Source organism: Eubalaena glacialis, chromosome 5 (genome assembly GCF_028564815.1).
Source record: "Eubalaena glacialis isolate mEubGla1 chromosome 5, mEubGla1.1.hap2.+ XY, whole genome shotgun sequence".
NCBI classification, from domain to species: domain Eukaryota; kingdom Metazoa; phylum Chordata; class Mammalia; order Artiodactyla; family Balaenidae; genus Eubalaena; species Eubalaena glacialis.
This window is the reverse complement of record NC_083720.1, coordinates 43,645,645-43,666,213: the sequence shown is the minus strand read 5'-3', so window position 1 is coordinate 43,666,213 and position 20,569 is coordinate 43,645,645. Positions and strand designations below refer to the sequence as shown.

The 20,569-nt window shown below is 34.5% G+C and overlaps 1 protein-coding gene across 1 annotated transcript in view; it reads left to right on the top strand.

Annotated features, from left to right (window-relative positions):
* Positions 1–18,412, top strand: part of FBXL5 (F-box and leucine rich repeat protein 5) — a 51,228-nt gene extending 32,816 nt beyond the window's left edge. The window contains exons 10-11 of the mRNA XM_061191253.1: positions 10,718–10,866; positions 17,620–18,412. Of these exons, the coding sequence (XP_061047236.1) occupies positions 10,718–10,866; positions 17,620–17,696 (226 nt within the window). The 3' untranslated portion in view covers positions 17,697–18,412. The remainder of the gene's footprint in view (positions 1–10,717; positions 10,867–17,619) is intronic.
* The last annotated feature ends 2,157 nt before the right edge of the window (positions 18,413–20,569 follow it).

Here is a 20,569-nt window from a genome sequence, read left to right as displayed (position 1 = left end):
CTCTTTGTGGCTTCTCCTTTGTCTTTGGATGTGGGGTATCTTTTTTGGTGAGTTCCAGTGTCTTCCTGTCGATGATTTTCAGCAGTTAGTTGTGATTCCGGTGCTCTCGCAAGGGGGAGGGAGAGCACGTCCTTCTACTCTGCCATCTTGAACCAGTCCTCCCATTTTAACGATTTTTAAGTGTACAACTCAGTGGCACTCTGAGTTCACAATGTTGTATAACATTCAAACATTTCCAAAACTTTTTCAGCACTCACAACAGAAAGTGTAACTATCAAGCAATAACTCCTTACTTTTCCAACTGTCCCAGGCTCCCTACTGTTTTACTTTCTGTCTCTATGTATTTGCATCATTTATACAACATAGATACATCATGTAAGTGGAAACATACAATACTTGTTCTCTCTGTCTGGCTTATTTCACTTAGCATAATGTATTCAAGGTTCATTCATGTTGTAGAATATATCAGAACTTCATTCCTTATAATAGCTGAATAATATTCTGTATTTATATACCACATTTTGTTTATCCATTTGTCATTGATGTCATCATCGATGGGCACTTGGATTGTTCTCCCTTTTAGCTGTTGTGAATAATGCTGCTGTGAATGTTGGCATACAAGTATTTGAGTCCTTGTCATTTTTTCTTTAATTTCTATACCAGTGTTTTGCAGTTTTCAGTGTACAAGTCTTTTGCCTTAGTTAATTCTTAAGTATTTCAATCTTTTTGATGCTATTTTAAATGGAATTTTCTTAATTTCTTTTTCAGATTGTTCATTGCTAGCATATAGAAATATAACTGAGTTTTTAAAAATTAATTTTTGTATTTTTGGCTGTGTTGGGTCTTCATTGCTGCACGTGGGCTTTGTCTAGTTGTGGAGAGCAGAGGCTACTCTTTGTTGCATTGCGTGGGCTTCTCATTGTAGTGGCATTTCTTGTTGCGGAGCATGGGCTTCAGTAGTTGAGGCGCACAGGCTTAGTTGCTCTGCAGCATGTGGGATCTTCCCAGACCAGGGCTTGAACCCGTGTCCCCTGCTTTGGCAGGCAGATTCTTAACCACTGCGCCACCAGGGAAGCCCCTAACTGATTTTTGAATGTGGATTTTGTATCCTGCTACTCTTCCACATTTGTTTTTTAGCTCTTAAGACAGTTTTTTTTGGTGTGAATTCTTTAGAGTTTTCTACGTATAAGATCATGTCATCTACAAACAGAGATTATTTTACTTCTCCCTTTCCAACTTAGATGCCTTAAAATAATTTTTTTTTCTGGTCTGATTGCTCTGGCTAGAATTTCCAGTACTGTATTAAATGGAAGCATCCATAGTGGGCATCCTTATTGTGTTTCTAATCTTAGGGGAAGAACTTTCAGTCTTTCATCATTGGCTGTGTTAGCTGTGTGTTTTCCATATATGGCTTTTATTATGTTGAGGAAGTTCTCTTCTAGTCCTAGTTTACTGAGTATTTTTATCATAAAAGTGTATTTGATTTTGTCACATGCTCTTTCTGCATCAGTTGAGGTGATCATGTATGTTTTTCTCCTTCATTCTGTTAGTGTGGTATGTTAAATTGATTGAGAACCACCCTTGCATCCCTGGGATAAAACTCAATTGGTCATGGTGTGTAATCTGTTTAATATGCTCCTGTATTCAGTTTGCTCATGTTTGTCGTGGATTTTTGCATCTATATTTGTAAGGGACATTTGGCCTGTAGTTTTCTTTTCTTGTGCCTTTGTCTAGCTTTGGTATCAGGGTAATAATACTGGCCTCATAGAATGAGTAGGAAGTCTTCCTCCTCTTCAGTGTTTTTTAAGAGTTTGAGAAGGATTGTTAATTCTCGCCGAAATGTTTAGTGGAATTCACCAGTGAGGCATCTGATTTTGATTTCTTAGTTGGGAAGCTTTGATTACTAATTTAGTCTCCTTACTTGTTGTAGGTCTATTCTGATTTTCTGTTTGTTTTTTTTTTTTTTTCCTTGAGTCAGTTTTGTTACTTTTTGTGTTTCTAGGGGAGTTGTCCACTTCATCTAGGTTATACAATTTGTTGACATACAGTTGTTCATGGTACTATTTTATAATCCTTTCTGTTTCTGTAAAATCGGTAGTAATGTCCTAACTTTCATTTCTAATATTTATTTATTTATTTTTGGCTGTGTTGGGTCTTCGTTGCTGCGCATGGGCTTTCTCTAGAGTAGAGAAGAGCAGCAGGGACTACTCTTTGTTGCAATGCGCAGGCTTCTCATTGCAGTGGCTTCTCTTGTTGCGGAGCATGGGCTCTAGGCGTGCGGGCTTCAGTAGTTGTGGCTCGCGGGCTTTAGAGCGCAGGCTCAGTAGTCATGGCGCACGGGCCTAGTTGCTCCGTGGCATATGGGATCTTCCTGGACCAGGGCTCGAACCCATGTCCCCTGCATTGGCAGGTGGATTCTTCATCACTGTGCCACCAGGGAAGTCCCCTAATGTTCATTTCTTACATTGGTAATTTGAGTCCTCTTTTTTTCTTAGTTATACTAACTAAATGTTTGTCAATTTTTAATGATCTTTTCAAAGAAACAAAGTTATACTTTCTATGAGTTCAACCTTTTAAAATTTATTAAGCCTTTTTTTGTGGCCAAATGTGGTCTGAGGATTCCATGTGCACTGGAGAAGAATGTGTATTCTGCTGTTTTTAACCGGAATGTTCTCTATATGTTTGGTAGGACTAATCTGTTAATAGTGTAGTTCAAGTTCTCTATTTCCCTCTTGATCTTCTGTCCACTTGTTCTATCCATTATTGAAACTGGGGTATTGTATTTCTGACTATTTTTGTAGGACTTTTTATTTTTCCCTTTAGTTCTATCAATTTTGTATCATATATTTTGGGGCTCTGTTGTTAAGTGTGTATATGTTCTCAGTTTTTTTTAATCTTGGTGGAGTACACCTTTTACCAATATATAATATCCTAATACCCTTTGCCTTTTGTAAAGTTTTAAAAATTTAAAGTCGTTTTTGTTTTGCAGTGTTATAGCCACTCTCATTCTGTTTTTGTTACCTTGTTTTTTTGGCCTCACTGTGTGGCATGCAGAATCTTAGTTCCTTGACTAGGGATTGAACCCGTGCCCCCTGCAGTGGAAGCGTGGAGTCTTAACCACTTGACTGCCAGGGAACTCCCCCCTTTTGGTTACTTTTTGCTTGGAGTATCTTTTCCCATGCTTTTACTTTTAACCTCTTTGTGTTTTTGCATCTAAAGTGAGGCTCTAATAAAGAGTATGTAGATGGATCATGTTTTTAAAATTCTGAAGTTTTAAAATTTTTATATAGTCTGTTAATCTCTGCCTTTCAGAAGGAGAATTTGATGGATTCATTTTTAAAGTAATTACTGATAAAGGAGACTTTACTTATACCATTTATCTATTTCTTTTCCTTATGTTTTACATGCTTTTGTTCCTCATTTTCTCAGTGACTTCCTCTTTTTATGTTTTGTTTTGTTGTAATATACCATTTGATTCCCTTTTTCTCCATTTTCTTTGTTTTTTAAAGTTATTTTTTTAGTTGTTACCTTAGGGATACAATTAACATCTTGAACTTAAAACAACCTAGTTTGACAACCAGCTTAGTTTCAATCATGTACAAATACTCTATTCTTGACATCTCTGTCTCATCTCCTTTATATTGTTATTGGTACAGGTTACATCTTTATACGTTGTGTGCCTTTTAACATAGATTTATAATTACTGTTTTATGCTTTTGTGTATGCATTTTTAACTAATTGCTTTCTACCTTCAAACAGTATTATACCACTTCACATAGAGTGTAAGAATCTTAAAACAGTAATCGTCTGTTCCCCTCCCCATTCTTTGTGCTGTTTTTGTTATATATTTTATTTCTATATATGTTTTAAACCCCATAATACATTGTTAATATTTTTTCTTTAAACAATTGTCTTTTTTTTTTTTTTTTTTTTGGCCACGAGGCATGTGGGATCTTAATTCCCCGACCAGGGATCGAACCCACACCCCCTGCATTAGAAGGTGAAGTCTTAACCACTGGACTACCAGGGAAGTCCCAAACAATTGTCTTTTAGAAAAAATTAACAAAGAAGTCTTATTTCACCTTTTTTGGCATTCTTCATTCTTTTGTACAGTTTCATGTTTCCATTTGGTATTGTTCTTCTTTTGCTTGCAGAGTTCTCTGTAGTTTTTTGTACTATAAGTCTTTTGTCAGTAAACTCTCAGCTCTTGTCTGAAAAACTCTTTATTTCACCTTCATTTTAGAAAGATTTTCACTGTGTATAGAATTCTAAGTTGGTAGTTTTGTTTTAGCACTTTTAAGATGTTACATTGTCTTTCAGCTTGCATCATTTATGAGAATTGTATTAAATTTTTATCTTTGTTCTTCCATATATTATGTGTGTTTTTTCTTTAGCTGCTTTAAAATTTTATTTCTGCTTTTAATGCAGTTTGCATATGGTATGCCTTGGTGTGGTTATCTTCATTGTTATCTTGCTTGGGGTTTATTGAGATTCTTGGATATGTTATTCCTAGCTTTCATAAAATTGAAAAACAAAATTCAGCCATTATTTCCTCAAGTACTTTTTCTCTCCTCCCTATTCTCTTACCCCTGCTTCTTGCTGGGACTTCCATGTATGTCAGACTTCTTGATACTGTACTATATGTCACTTTAGTGTAATAGTTCCCTGGACTGTCATGACAAAGTACCACAAGCTAAGTGGTTAGAATGATAGAAATTTATTCTCTTAGGTTCTGGAGATTAGAGTTCTATAATCAAGGTGTTGGCCAAACCATGTTCCCTCTGAAACCTTTAAGGGAGCATCCTTTCTTAACTCTTAAAACCTCTCATAGACCCAGGTGTTGCTTGGCTTGTGGCACTATAACCCCAGTCTCTGCCTCAGTCTTCACATAGCCATCTCCTTTTTGTGTCTGTATATCTATGCGTCTTCACGTGGCATTATCCGTGTGTGTGTGTGTGTGTGTGTGTGTGTGTGTATTGTGTGTCTAAATATCCCTCTTCTTATGAGGACATCAGTCATATTGGATTAAGGCCCACCCTAATGACCTGATCTTAACTTAATTAAATCTGCAAAGACCGTATTTCCAACTAAAGTCACATTTATGATACTGAGGGTTAAGACTTCAACATATCGTTTTTTGATGGGGGAGGGAGGGGACACAAGTCAACCCATAACACCAGGGCTTTTTTTTTCCTTACTGTTTTTGTTCTTTTTTCTCCTGGTGCTTCATTTTGGTTAATCTGGTTGTTCTTCAAGTCCACTAATTTTTGCAATGTCTAATCAACTGCTAATCTCTTTCAGTGTATTTTTTATTTCAGATATTGTATTTTTCACCTCTAGAAGTTTCATTTGGTACGCTCGTGATCCTCCCCGATATATACATATACACACACATATAAGCACATCAATAATGTATGTAAATATATTAAAACATACAAAAATACTACTATATAGACATGTTTTTTGTTTCATTATGTTCATATTTTCTTTTAAATCCTTGAGCATATTTAAAATATAAAATCTGTTTTAAAGTCATTATCTACTAATTTCATCATCTTTATCATTTATTGGTCTGTTTCTAGTGATTTTTTTTTTCTGATTCTTTGAGTGTTTAGTAGTTTTTGATTGGATACCAGGTAATGTGAATTATACATTGTTGAATTCTGGATTTTGTTCTAGTCTTTTAAAGATTACTACTTTGAATCACTCCCTGGTCTGTATTATTTCTATAACTTGTATATATTTCTAAAACCTTTTTTCTTATTGCATGCATTATTAATACTTTGTTTAAATGTTTCTTTCTTTCTTTGAGGGCAGAGAATGTATTTTGCATTTTACCCTGTAGGCCTGTGCCTGACATGCTTGGGTATTGGTGATAAAAAGTAGACTAGAGTGATCTTTCTAGAATGCATTTCTTATTACTTGTTATTACTCCTTTAAGCGTTTCAGCGAGTCTTATTGCCCTTTGGTTAAAGTTCAGATTCTTGGCCCTTGCTTGCCTGTGTAGTTTATATCTTGTTACCTTCTTTAAATCTCTTCCTTTTACTTCCTCACATCTTCACCTCTGCCAAAAAAAAGACAGCAAGTAGGTAAACATAACACACAAAACCATCCTTTCTCTAACCATACTTAGTTATTTTCGTTTCCTCCAACATACAGGCATACCTTGTTTCATTGTACTTTGCAGATAATTGCATTTTATACAAATTGAAGGTTTGTGGCAACCTTGTATTGAGCAGGTCTATCAGTGCCGTTTTTCTAATGGTATTTGTTTGCTTCACGTCTTTGTGTCACACTTTAATTCTTCAGTATTTCAAACTTCCATTATTATTTTATTTGTTATGGTGATCTGTGATCAGTGATCTCTGATGATACTACTGTAATTGTTTTGGAGTGCCACAAACCATATAAGATGGCAAACTTAATCGATAAATACTGTCCGTGTTCTGACTGCTTCAACTGGCTATTCCCCCATCTCTCTCCATCTTCTCCTGCCACCCTATTTCCTGAGACACAACAGTATTGAAATTAGGCCGATTAATAACCCTACAGTGGCCTCTAAGTATTCAAGTAAAATGAGTCACACATCTCTCACTTTAAATCAAAATCTAGAAATGATTAAGCTTAGTGAGGAAGGCACGTCAAAAGCCTATCTTGCTTGGCTGAAAGCTAGGTCTTTTGCACCAAACAGCCAGGTTGTAAAAGCAAAGGAGAAGTTCTTGAAGGAAATTAAAAGTGCTACTCCATTGAACACATGAATGATAAGAAAGCGAAACAGCCTTTTTGCTGATAAGGAGAAAGTTTTAGTGGTCTGATAGAAGATCAAACTAGCCACAGTATTCTTTTAAGCCAAAGGCTAATTCACAGCAAGACCCTAACTCTCTTCAGTTCTGTGAAGGCTGAGGTGAGGAAGCTGCAGAAGAAAAGTTGGAAGCGAGCAGAGGTTGGTTCATGAGATTTAAGGAAAGCAGCCATAACATAAAAGTGCAAGGTGAGTACAGAGGAGAAGTCAGTGCCTGGCTTCAAAGGACAGGCTGACTCTTTTGTTAGGGGTTAATGCAGCTGGTGACTTTGTTGAAGCCAGTGCTTATTTACCATTCCGAAAATCCTAGGGCCCTTAAGAATGATGCTAAATCTACTCTGCTTGTGCTCTGTAAATGAAACCACAAAGCCTGGATGACAGCACATCTGTTTACAACATGATTTACTGAATTTTTAAGCCCACTGTTGAGACCTACTGCTTAGGAAAAAAAAGGTTCCTTTCAAAATACTGCTCAGAGGTAATGTACCTGGTCACCCAAGGGCTCTGATGGAGATGTACCATGAGATTAATGTTTTTTGTTGTTGTTTGTTTTATAAATTTATTTATTTATTTATTTTTCACTGCGTTGGGTCTTCGTTGCTGTGCCGGGCTTTCTGTAGTTGTGGCGAGCGGGGGCTACTCTTTGTTTCAGTGCATGGGCTTCTCGTTGCAGTGGCTTCCCTTGTCGCAGAGCACAGACTCTAGGCATGTGGGCTTCAGTAGTTGGGGCACATGGGCTCAGTAGTTGTGGCTCGTGGGCTCTAGAGCGCAGGCTCAGTAGTTGTGGTGCACGGGCGGGCTTACTTGCTCCATGACATGTGGGATCTTCCCGGACCAGGGATCGAACCCGTGTCCCCTGCATTGGCAGGCGATTTTTAACCACTGCACCACCAGGGAAGTCCCTGAGATTAATGTTGTTTTCATGCCTGCTAACGCAACATCCATTCTGCAGCCCATTGATCCAGGAGGCATTTCAACTTTCAAGTCTTACTATTTAAGAAACACATTTTGTAAGGCTATGTAGCTGCCTTAGGTGGTGATTCCTCTGAGGCAGCTGGGCAAAGTAAATTGAAAACCTTGAAAGGATTCACCATTCTAGATGCGATGAAGAACGTTTGTGATTCTTGGGAACATATCAAAATATCAACATTAACAGGATTTTAGAAGAAATTGATTACAACCCTCATGAATGACTTTGAGGGGTTCAAGACTTCACTGGAGGAAGTAACTGCAGATTAGAAATAGCAAGAGAACTAGAATTAAAAGTAGAGTTTGAAAATGTGACTGAATTATATCTGTGATAAAACTTTAATGGATAAGGAGCTGTTTCTTATGGATGAACAAAGAAGGTGGTTTCTTCCGATGGAATCTACTCCTGGTGAAAATGCTGTGAAGATTGTTGAAGTGGCAACAAAAGATTTAGAATATTACAATAGACTTAATTGTTAAAGCAGTGGCAGGGTTTGAAAGTAATTGACTCCAATTTTGAAAGAAGTAGGGTAAAACGCTACAGAGAAATCATTCGTGGAAGGAAGAGTCAGTCAATGCAGCAAAAAAAACTTCATTGTTGTCTTATTTTAAGAAACTGCCACGGCCACCCCAGCCTTCAACCACCACCTTGATCAGTCAGCAGCCGTCAACATGGAGGCAAGACCCTCCACCAGCAAAAAGATTATGACTTGCTGCTGAAGGCTCAGATGATATAATAAGTATTTTTAGCAATTAGCAATAAAATAAAGTATTTTTAATTAAGGTATGCATATAGTTTTTTAGACATACTGCTATTGCATACTTAATAGACTACAGTATAATGTAAACATAACTATATGCACCAGAAAACCAAAAAATGTGTGTGGCTTGCTTTATTGTGATATTCACTTTATTGCGGTGGTCTGGAACTCAACCTGCAATATCTCTGAGGTATGCCTGTACTGTATTTCTCTGTCTTCATACATTTGCATTTGCTCTCTCTCTAACAAACGTTTATTGGCTAACTTCTGTTTGGTTCTACCTCCGTTCCAGTTTAAATGTCACTTTTTAAGGGAAACCTTTTGTGACCCCCGTCCCCCTCCCTCCACCAAGGCCCTTAAATATGTTCCCAGGAGAGCATTCATCATATGATATTATAACTGCTTGTTTACTTTTGTCTTGTTTGATATCCCACTAGACTCAGTGAGGCCAGTGAATGCATATACAGTTTACTCAAGTGTATTTGTGATATGAAGTTTTATATTCCATGCAGTCTGTCCTCAGTGTACTGAAAATTTATAAGTTTTAGAACATGAAGCAGTTTCTGCATTGAGATACCTTCTGAGATCTTTTAGACCACTTTTTAGAAGCTGTTTTATTTTTTGTTCTGAGCTATTCAACTTTATAGGAAAAAAAGAATCAATAAACTTTAAACAATAGTCTTCCTTTAAAGATGTCTATCTGTAATTACTGTGGCCCAGTCAAGCCACTGAAGTTCTGACCTGCCACTGTTATTAATTTAAACTGTAGGAATGGATCAGGGAATCTATGATTTAAGAAAAAGTCAGTCTTTTTCAGTCAAAATATAAGGAGAAGTATGCATTTAAATCTCTCAGGTGTATTGGGGTCTTGATAAGCTCTTTTTGATAGACCAGGTTTTTCTTTTAAACATGCAATGACAAAACATTAAAATGTATGTACTAATCTTTGTCCATCAGTGCCTCTCACTGAATATATAAATATTTCCATAGTTTATTCTAATCTCAGTAGTTTACATAATTTTACTTACCTTTACTTCCTAATTTCCAGGTATCTGCATAATCATGCTATTTGTTTTTTTACTAAATTTATTGTATTATTAGTTTTTTGATAGTGCTGTCAAGATAGACTGTCTCTAGTTTTCCCAGTTTTTGCTGTTCTATACAGAAAATTGATGTTCTCAGTTTTGCTCTTGATATTTTTCAGCTCTGCCATTGTCATTTCAGTCAATTTCTCATTTTACCCTTTTTATATAAATTGTTTTTTAAAATTCTTCTAGGGTATGCCATGAAAAGTAATGTTTTCATTTTTACTGAAATGAAATTCACATTAAATTCATTCTTTTAAAGGGTACAAATCAGTGGTTTTAGTATACTTCAAGGTTGGCAACCATTACCTCTATCAAATTAGAAACATTTTCATTAAACCAAAAAGAAACCATATACTCATTAGCAGTCATTCTTCATTCCTCTTTGCCCCCAGCCCTTGGTAGCCACTAATTTGCTTTGTCTGTCTGTCTATTCTGCTTATTTTGGACATTTCATATAAGTGGAATTACATAGTATGTGGTTTTTTGTGTATGATTTTTTTCACTTAGCACGGTGTTTTCAAGGTTCATGCATGCTGTAGCATGTATCAGTACTTTATGGCTACATGATATTTATACTAAATTTTGTTTATCCACTCATGCATTAGTGGACATTTGGATTGTTTCCAGTTTTTTGGATATTATGAATAATGCTGCTGTGAACATTTGTTTGCAGGTTTTTCTGTGAACATATGTTTTCACTTCTCTTGGGTATATGCTGATTCTGTAACTCTTTGAGGAACTGCCAAACTGTTTAGTAATTTCCTTGATAATTTTTACTTAGTTTAGTAGGAGAGTGAAGATTACAATTCCAGGATTCATTACTTCCTTCCTGTAAGAATTGAGTTACTATAATGTTCTTATAAAGAACATTTCATAGACTTGTTTATTGAATGTCTTCAGAAATGTCTCTGTTAAATGTATCCTGCCTAAGGATGAAGTTAGTTGTCATGTTTTATAGAAATACTTTAATTTTTCATAACCAGATTGAAAGGTCTGTTAATAGTCCATTGGGCCATAGGAATACATAAGTTTTCGTATATTTTATAATACATTTTAATTGTTAATAAATTCTAATTGTTGAATTGCTTCTCTTACAGGGTTTTGACTCTGGGAGGAGGGCTACCTTATTTGGAGCACCTTAATCTCTCTGGTTGTCTTACTGTAACTGGTGCAGGCCTGCAGGATTTGGTTTCAGCATGTCCTTCTCTAAATGATGAATACTTTTACTACTGTGACAACATTAACGGTAATGCCTTTTAACAATGGGATAATTTTGGAGGAGTTGATTTAAAAATTTTTAACAGTTCTGAAAATTCTTAGGGTTTCTATTTTGTTTTCTAGATTTCTAATTACCAAACATTTTTACTTTCAGGTTTAGTCTGAAAGATAAGTTTTCTTATCTTTCTAAAGATAAGTTTTCTTATCTTTCTAAAGATAAGTTTTCTTTTGGAGAGATATCTCAGCTATCCATTCTGCCAGATTTTAGAAATATGTAATAGTTTAATCAATCCAAAGTGACAAGTTTTTATAGAATTACTAAAATTCTTATAAAATTTTGGGAAATTCCTCTAGAGTGAAAGAGCACTCATTAACAATACAGAGTATTGCTGTTCTAGATACACCTAATTCTTAGGGATGATAGAGTCAGTTTTCTTGTAGGACAAGAAAACTTCATAATGTAGTAGAAAAAGGAGGACTTTGGTAATGTGAACTCCTCAGGGACCCTGAATCTGTTTGCAAATAAATCTCTTGGAAGATTGAAGAGGATGGTGAGTGTGGTATTGGGAAGAGGCTGAGGTGCTTTAAATGTGATTAAAATTCCTATAGTATTATGGAGATTGAGCCCTGAACCTACTTTTAACAATCATCAGGTAACATTTCTTGATTTTTTTGTTTTGTTTTATTTTTTAAGCCTATTCCTGCCCTGCAATGGGACTGTTTAATGTGCTTTTTCAAAATACGTTCAGTGCCCTGTTGGGCATTTGATAATCACTGGTAGAGACTGAAGTCCTGAAGCATAAAAAGCTGCTCCTCAATTATTAGTAAGCAAGTCAACCTTCTGTATTTATAATTGGAAAAAATTTACATGGTTCAGATTCTACTGTGTCTTTTTACATCATGTATTGTTATTTTTGAGAGTCCAGTTCACCTTAAGATCATGGGAAGATAAACGGAGTCTCTCAGGCAGAAAAATTGACAGACGCCAGCAAGACTAGAGGAATAGTATCTTCTTTAACGACATACCAGTAGGCAGAGAAGTTAGCAAATCTGCTGTTTCTCAGATTAGATTTTTATTAAAATGTATATGAAGAGACAGGAGATAGCAGCTCTTTTGTTTCTTGAATCACATTGGTGATGCAGGAGATGACCTCCCATGTTCTTGAAATAGCAACACTCACTTCGAGCATTTCTTTGCTCTCTGTTGCCTTTAGTGTATAAGAAGGAATGGGGAAAATTAATGTCATTTTAGTTGCAACCTGCCAAGTGTACAAAAAAAAAGTGAGTGCTACAGCGCAGCACTTGCTTCTTTTGGGGATGCAATGAAGAGATTTTTTTTTTTAATACACGGTTATGTCATTCTAGGTTCACTGGTGTACTTACTAAGGCTTATAGGATATATTATGAAAAGTAATCAGTAAGCAATTATTTTTTGTAAGAAAAACACCTTATTGGTAGGTTGCATTTGAGTTGTCTACACTGATTTCAGCATAGTTTATGCTGGTGGGAATAAATCTCAGAACCTAATTTGTTATACTTATTTTGGGCTATATAGATGTTATTGGGTTGGTGGGGGGATTGGGTTTCACTTCATTTTTATGATCTGCCTACTACTTTTGTGTGTGTGTGTGTGTTTTTAAAAAACTTCTTGAAATAATTTAGATGTTGGGATAAAGTTAAATACTTAAAAATTTGCACTTTGTTAGTATGTTAGAATTCCTTTCATCTTGACTGGTTTTGAATATATAAATATTAAAGTGTTCCAAAGGAGCTGCTACATTCTTTTTGTTGAATGTTAAGATTTTTTTTGATAAATGAGTGGTAATTTTCAATAAATGAATTTTAATGAACATATCTGGCTTTAAAATGTTTGAAAGGAAATTGACCGTGCTTGTATAATTCAATACCAAGTCTCCTTTTACAGCTTCTTAAAGCATGATTTGGGGGAAATGGAAATCCTTTAAAGTTTACAGGGTGACTTGTCATGTGAACTTATGTTCCAGAGTTCCAGCCAGTTGCTCTTAAAGCAATGCCCTGATACAATCTTTTCCTTAAAAGGCCATATGGACACTAGAAAGAGTTAGAATAAAGTTGCATTGTATCCAGTTTTGCAAGATGACACGGGATTCATCCAGTATCTTTCATTACAATTCAACTTGTACAATAAATACTTAGTGACTGTAAATATTTAGCTCTCTTTTTATTATTATTTTTATTATTTCTGAAAGTAGTCAATATTTTTATACATGTTCTTAAACTAATAGAGAGCATATTTAGGTGACACATTATATTTTAATATTTGAGAGTAACACTTAACTAAAAATGTATTTTGTCAAAAGAGAGTTTACTTAGTTAACTACCAGGTTACTTACTAAAATAAGTAAATGCTGATAAATAATATTCATTAACTAAAAAGTGATAAGTAAAACAAAATTTTCTATTTCCTAAGCATTAGCAGAGATTTTGGAGAAGATAAATTAGTAATCAGATATTCAAATAGTGTCTGCTGTGAGCAAGACACTGTACTAAGCATTAACATAAAATGCCATTTTTATTCTTCTTAATGATTCTTCATGACATTTAAATTTGTTATTTGACTGATAAAAAAGTTAAGATTTAAGTATAAAAAAAGGCTTCTTAGCCATAACATTTAAAAAATTCCTTGTCATTTAAGAAGTGTTAGATGGAATTGCCTAGTTTTAGAGCTCTGAAGAACATTTGAACAATGATAACAAATAAACTTGTTGTACTGATTTGCATTTCAATGTATGTTTAATTCATGAATTAAGATAGATTAGATCATAGTAGGTGACACAGTTTCAGATGATTTGCTCTCTTATGTTTCTAATTTAAGTTAAAGAGGAATTAAAGGTAAGTGAAGGTAAGTGCAGATATACAGCATAAGTAATATGCTTAAAATCTAGGAAAAACAATTCAGTAATAAAAATTTGGGAAAATAACAATACCTACCATTATAGCTCTTCTTAACTAATATTTTAAAAAATGCTTTCTTACAAAATTTATTTTTACCATGCATTTAAAGATTTTATTTAATGATATGCAAATGTTATTTTTCTGTTTTCTTTATTATCCTTTACTGTAATTTAGCCCTCATCTATTATAACCATTGGGTTTATTATCTCATATCAGGATCGACATTTACTGGTGATAAGTCAAATGTTTACCTTTGAAATTCCGTGTCTGTGGAAGCACAGCTGTCTACTTGAGATACTTGGCATCCCAGCATATCTTAGTCATGTTTCTTTCTAATTCTACCTCACTTTTTCTGTTGCCTATTTATTCTGTTGTCCATTTATTCCCTTTTCTAAGTAGTCCTTCTGTGATGCTTAAGGGTCTTAACTGTTAACATTGCTTATGATTTCCATGCTTTGGAAATTGCTTTCTCCCCTGTTTTCTACAGTATGAAACTAACTTACAAACAGCGGTTGTCTTCACTTTTGCTTTGCCCTAGGCCTTCAACAAAATAAAACCCATTCATGGATGATACCGCTTTTTTGGATTTTTAGGATCAGTCACCTGGAATGTCATTCACCTTATGATGGGATTGTAGTTTTGAGGTAGTTAGTATTACAGTTGTTGGTTAAGTACAATTTATGCCCTTAGATTTCCATTGAAACTAAGATATTCTGGTGTGTATCTGAGAAAGGGAGCACACTGTATAGCAGTATGAGCGTGAACTTTGTTTTGTGATGAACAAGGAGATGCTGACAGATATCAGGATAGGGTTACTTTCTACCTAATATAGGACACATATATTTATTCCTACATTTTTCTTCCCGTATTATCCCTACTTCCATCCCTTAGACTTTGAGAGCAAAAAGTGACTCAGGTCACCGGAGTGGAGACTGAGGATCCTGGGCCTCTGTTTTTTGGGGAGGTTGGTGAAAAACTGTGGTACAGGCATACCTCGGAGATATTGTGAGTTTGGTTCCAGACCACCATAATAAAGTGAATATTGCAATAAAGTGAGCCACATGAATATTTTGGTTTCCCAGTGTATATAAAAGTTACGTTTGCACTGTACTGTAGTCTATTAAGTGCAAAAGCATTGTCTAAAAAAAGCAATGTACATACTTTAATTTAAAAATACTTTTTTGCTAAAAAATTTTAACCATCATCTGAGCCTTCAGTGAGTCATAGTAGTAACATCAAAGATCACTGATCACAGATGACCATAACAAATATAACAATAATGAAAAAGCTTGAAATATTGTGAGAATTACCAAAATGTGCCAGAGAGACAAGAAGTGAGCAAGTGCTGTTGGAAAAATGGTGCCAATAGACTTGCTCAGTGCAAGGTTGCCACACACCTTTAGTTTGTAAAAAATGCAGTATCTGCAAAGTGCAATAAAGTGAAGCACAGTTAAATGAAGTATGCCTGTGTTTGGAAAAATATGAATCTTTTGATTAGATTCCTTGATCCAATTGGCTCCTTTGAGGCTCCCTTTTAATTTTCTCTTGAAAACCAGTAGCATACTTTACTTTGATCGCTTTCAGCCATCGCTTACGATTTTTCCCTAGGCCACTGATTTCAGTATAAAATTTCTTCCTTACTTTTCTGTCCTTTTAAAAATAGGAGTATACACATTTTGAAATATTGTAGGGAGTTTCAGTTTGGAATATTGTACCAAAGTCTCCATGTCTCTTTGCTCATGTTTCTCCCTTTCAGAATAGAATTATATACTAAGAAAATGATAAGATATGTTGTTGCAAAAGCCACCAGTTTAAGCATTTCATCACAGGGACTGTGTCAGGGCAGGGCAATGATAGTGAGGTAGGAGATTGGCTCTTGGAGAAAGGCTCTACTAGGTGATTGGCAGGCAAAGCAGTAACCAGTGTAAGGGGTGAGGAAAGGCAAGCTAAGAAGGGAAGGTGGGGAATATCAGTTAAAGCTGAAAATGTATTCAAAGGGAAAACCTGGTCAGAGGTTGTCAGTGCGAGAAGATTTTCAAACCACAGGATTTCAAACCACTAGAGCATTTCTAATAAATATCTGATAATATGTACTAAGAAATTTCATTTTGATTCTTTGATTAAGATGACTAGCATTGTGTCTTATTTTAAGAGAAAGTAGTCTTAACAAAAATGCTACTTTATGAATTTTAAGTATTTGACACATTTAACTTTTCATTTTCAAAATAGAATAGATTTTAATTTTGATTAAATAAAAAATGAGCTTGTGGTAATTCAATTTTATATTTGAAATGACTTTAAACTTTTATTATAGAACATTTTAAATATATAAACATAATAATATAAAGAAGCTTTATGGATCATTGGCTTCAGCAGTTATAAACCTGTGGCCAATCTTTTTTCATATACCATTGCCCATTCCCATACCTGCTCCCCGTATCCCAGGCATTATGTTACTTTAAAAGTTAAGCATAAGTATTTGAAAATGAATGAAATCATAAGCTATTGCAGTTCCACTATGCTTGTAAAGTTCATTAGTTTCTTTTCTTAAAGATACATTATTATTTCCATTAGTGAAATATATGAATGCTATACTTCATTGATTGTATATCCTAAGAAATTAGTCCTTTGTATTTTGTATATTGCCATTTCAGGAATACAAAAAAAAGTTAAATTCTGGTGAATAAGTGTGTTCTATGTGTTTATTTGCAAGTAGTTATTTTCTTATGTTGGTATTAGCATAATTGCCTTCTTTTGCAATGGATTGCTACTTAAAAAAACAAAACAAAGCTAATTTTAACATTTTTCTGAGTTATAGTCTTGATATCATTCCAGGGTACTATGATTTTTCAATTATAATCCATTTGATAAAATAAATATTATTTTCTATAATAAAATTATATTTCATGTACTTTTATAGTCCTTATGTATCAAAAATGCAAGTATTTTGGTTCTAATTGATGAAAGAACTAATTAACTTTGTTCATGGTGCAGACATACTGAAAGGCTTCAATATAGTTAAAATGTCTTTTTCCACATTTGCTTGCCTTTATGAAAACTGTGATTCATTCAGAGTACTTGACATTTGAATATGCGCCATGATATCTCTTTGATACTTTCTAATTCTCAGCTATGTTCACTAATGGATCTTTTAATCTAGTGTCTGGGTAGCATAATGTGATTGGAATAAAATGCCAGTTATTCCACAAATGTATTATTGCTTTTCTTTGTAATTGAATCATAATTTTTATTATGTCTTAGATATGTTTTTAATTATTCATTCATTACATATTTAATTCTGGAAGATAATTTCATCTAACCCTATCACATGACTTATTTTGGGTACAGATGTTAAATAACAATATGGCAAATATGTTAAGGCTATATCTACGTAGTTTATTTTTAACAAAAATTTTGAATATAATATTTATTATAATTGCTCAATACTGGATTCTTTAGCTTATCTATTACAGATAAGGTTGTTTTTGCCTTAATTATATTTCTAGGAAAGATGTTCATGATACAAGAAATCCATTGTGAAGTTATCCTGGCAGTCTTTCTTCTGTGGGTTATCTGTTTTCTTCTTGGATTTTTTATTTTGTAAGATTGTTGCCAAAAAATTACTTCTTTTCATTCTTCTTTTTCATTTACCTATATTAGTTAAAGTCAAACTGCTGTTGGCGATTTTTGTGCTGAATAATTTTTTATACGCTCATTGTGGGATTTTACTTCTGTGTTACAAATATATTACTAGTTAAAAAAAAATAAGTGTTTTACTTCTTTCATTACAAGATTATTTTTGTGTGATAAGAAATTCCTCCTTTCACACTTTTCTGTTTTCATACAGGTCCTCATGCTGACACCGCCAGTGGATGCCAGAATTTGCAGTGTGGTTTTCGAGCCTGCTGCCGCTCTGGCGAATGACCCTTGACTTCTGACCTTTGTCTACTTCATTTAGCTGAGCAGGCTTCCTTTCATGCACTTTACTTATAGCACATTTCTTGTGTTAATCATCCCTTTTTGAGTGTGACTTGTTTTGGCCCCATTTCTTACAGCCTCGGAAATCTTAATTTACCAGTGAATTGTACAGTGTTGTTTCTCTTGCAAATCATATTTTTGTTTTAGAAAGGGATTAGGTCTTTTCATAGGGTGAGAACAATTTTATCAGATTTCTTTTAAACTAAATATTTTGAAAAAAATGTCACTAATGCCATGCCATTTAAAGTATTTTTTAGATTATTTTGAGTTTTGAAATTAATGGGTTATTGGTTCTCTTCATAGATAAACACTGTACCAAGCCTTGCAGATCTTTTCAGATACACGTTTTTGAAGTTTTATTTTCAGAGACTGCACATTTTGGAAACCAGTCTCTTTTCCGTAATGTTTCCTTTATTTGAACAATTCTCAGAGGGCCAATTCAAACATATCCACATATAAGATTCTTTAAGATTATAAAATAAATTGGCTTCTTGGTGTTAGCTCAGGGAGCTGGCACAGCACCAGTGTCTTTGTATTTGCTTTCTTCAAAGACCCCTGGTTCCCACCACTGTCCATAAATTGTCACATTTGGGGGAGGGGTTTTTAAAAGTTCCAGAGTCATTTGAAGAAATGTATAAATAAAATCTACTTTGAGGACTTTACCAAGTAATTTCTTTTGTGTTTTGATTTTGTTGTAAATCTCAATCCAGGGTTACTTTACTGTGAAATAGGACTAAATAGGTCTTTTCAACTCCCATGAAATCATGACCCTGACAAATGAATAGTTTTAGACAGATACCTGATTTTATTGAGCTTAATTGTCTTTTTGAAATTTATTGTGCAATAGTCAGAATTTGAATTCGTAAGCTTATCTTCATTGCTGTTTGAAATAATAATTGGAATGGAGACCTGTTATTCAGAAAGGCACATATTGAGTCAATTTTATGTCATGTTATGTATAATTTATGTCACAAAGAAGAGAATAGTCAGCAGCATGCCATCTATTTTTATAAATACCTGTAAGGCTGTGGAAGAGAAGGTAATCTTGCAATTATGTTCTTTGTGGTCCCAGGTATTTTTTGTTTGTTTTATTGAGGAAGAGGAAGAGTAGGAAAGATATAAACTATAGATAGACAGATTTCAGTTTGGGCTAAGAGAAAACTATTTTACACAGAGTTGTCTAAAGATGAAGGAAGAATCATTTGATGAGAAAATAAATAAGGAGAAGTCACTCTGCTTTTAAATTTAACTAACATTTGAACTAAATACTGTGAGGGAAGATCACCTCTAAGGAAGGACATCTAATGACTCTGTGAAATTTCACCTTTCTCTAAGAGTTCTCTCATTTTGATTCCATTGCTGTTAGCATTTGTGAAATATAAGATGGAACCCCTCAAGTTTCTTGTATGGAGGATAATGCAGCTGTAGAAGCAGACCATCTTACCCTTTAAGTTTGTGTCTCTTCGCTTAAGTCCTCATGCCTCTTGTGGCACTACTGCGCCTAGCTGCCTCCTTTAAAAGTCTGGCCTAAGCACAAAGGAAAAAATGTTCTGGATTCCCTTAGAGAACTTGAGAGGAAATCTTGAGTTTAGTGAACAGTTACAGGGTCAGAAGTTTTATTTTGTAGATTGACTGTTTTGTCGTTACTGTACTTTTATTTCCTTAAGTGTTTAATAAAGTTTATTTGAAAAGTTGACATCAGGGACTATTTCAAGAAAACAAACTAAAATGAGTCTTCTGGAGTGAGTCCCATCCAACTGCATGGTAAAATTAGTCATCTCTATAACCAGGTCCCAAGTCATCAAGGGAGTACTCAAGTTTATACCCATGTAATCAGAAAACAGTGTAATATTTGGGGAGTAAAATTTTTGATAATACTTAATGGAAAAAATCATGATTAAATGATATTTTGGGACTTGGCTTAAATGTTACTCTTCATAAATTAATTAATTTGAGCAGCTAATTTCCCAGGGGTTCCAGGTAATTGAGGTGCCCCCCTTTTGCTTTGTCCTGTGCTACTTGATATTAGAAAACCATTAAATAGGACTTGGCAGTCTTGAACCAAACTGACTTCAACATGTGAGCACATTGCATGTGGAAACTCATTGTTTTTCTACCACCCCCACTACCCCCACCCATTTCATGGGGAGATGGCATAATCTGCATTTAATTTTTAAATATTACTGCTGTTCCATTATTAAGGATAGTTAATGCTTTAAAATTTCTTCTAAATTTATTTTTCATTGAAATATAGTTGATGTACAATATTATGTTAGTTTCAAGTGTACTGCATAATGACCTGACACTTGCATACATTATGAAATGATCACTGTGGTAAGTCTGGTAACCATCTCTACTTATATAAAATTATTACTGTATTATTGACCATATTCCTTATGCTGTATATTACATCCCCATGACGTATTTATTATATAACAGGGTTTGTACCTCTTAATCTCCTTCACCTATTTCCCCTACCCTCCTCCCTTCTTGCAACCACTGGTTTGTTTTCTGTATCTATGAGACTGTTTTTGCTTTGTTTTTAGATTCCACATATAAGTAAAATCATGTCATATTTGTCTTTCTCTGTCTGACTTATTTCACTTAGTATCCTCTAGATCCATCCATGTTTTCTCAAGTGGCAAGATTCTTTTTTAATGGCTGAGTAATATCATATATACGTATATATATGTATGTATGTATATATATATATATCACCTTTATCCATTTATCTTTCCATGGACTCTCAGGTTGCTTCCATCTCGTGGCTATTATAAATAATGCAGCAGTGAACACTGGAGTGCATATAACTTTTTAAA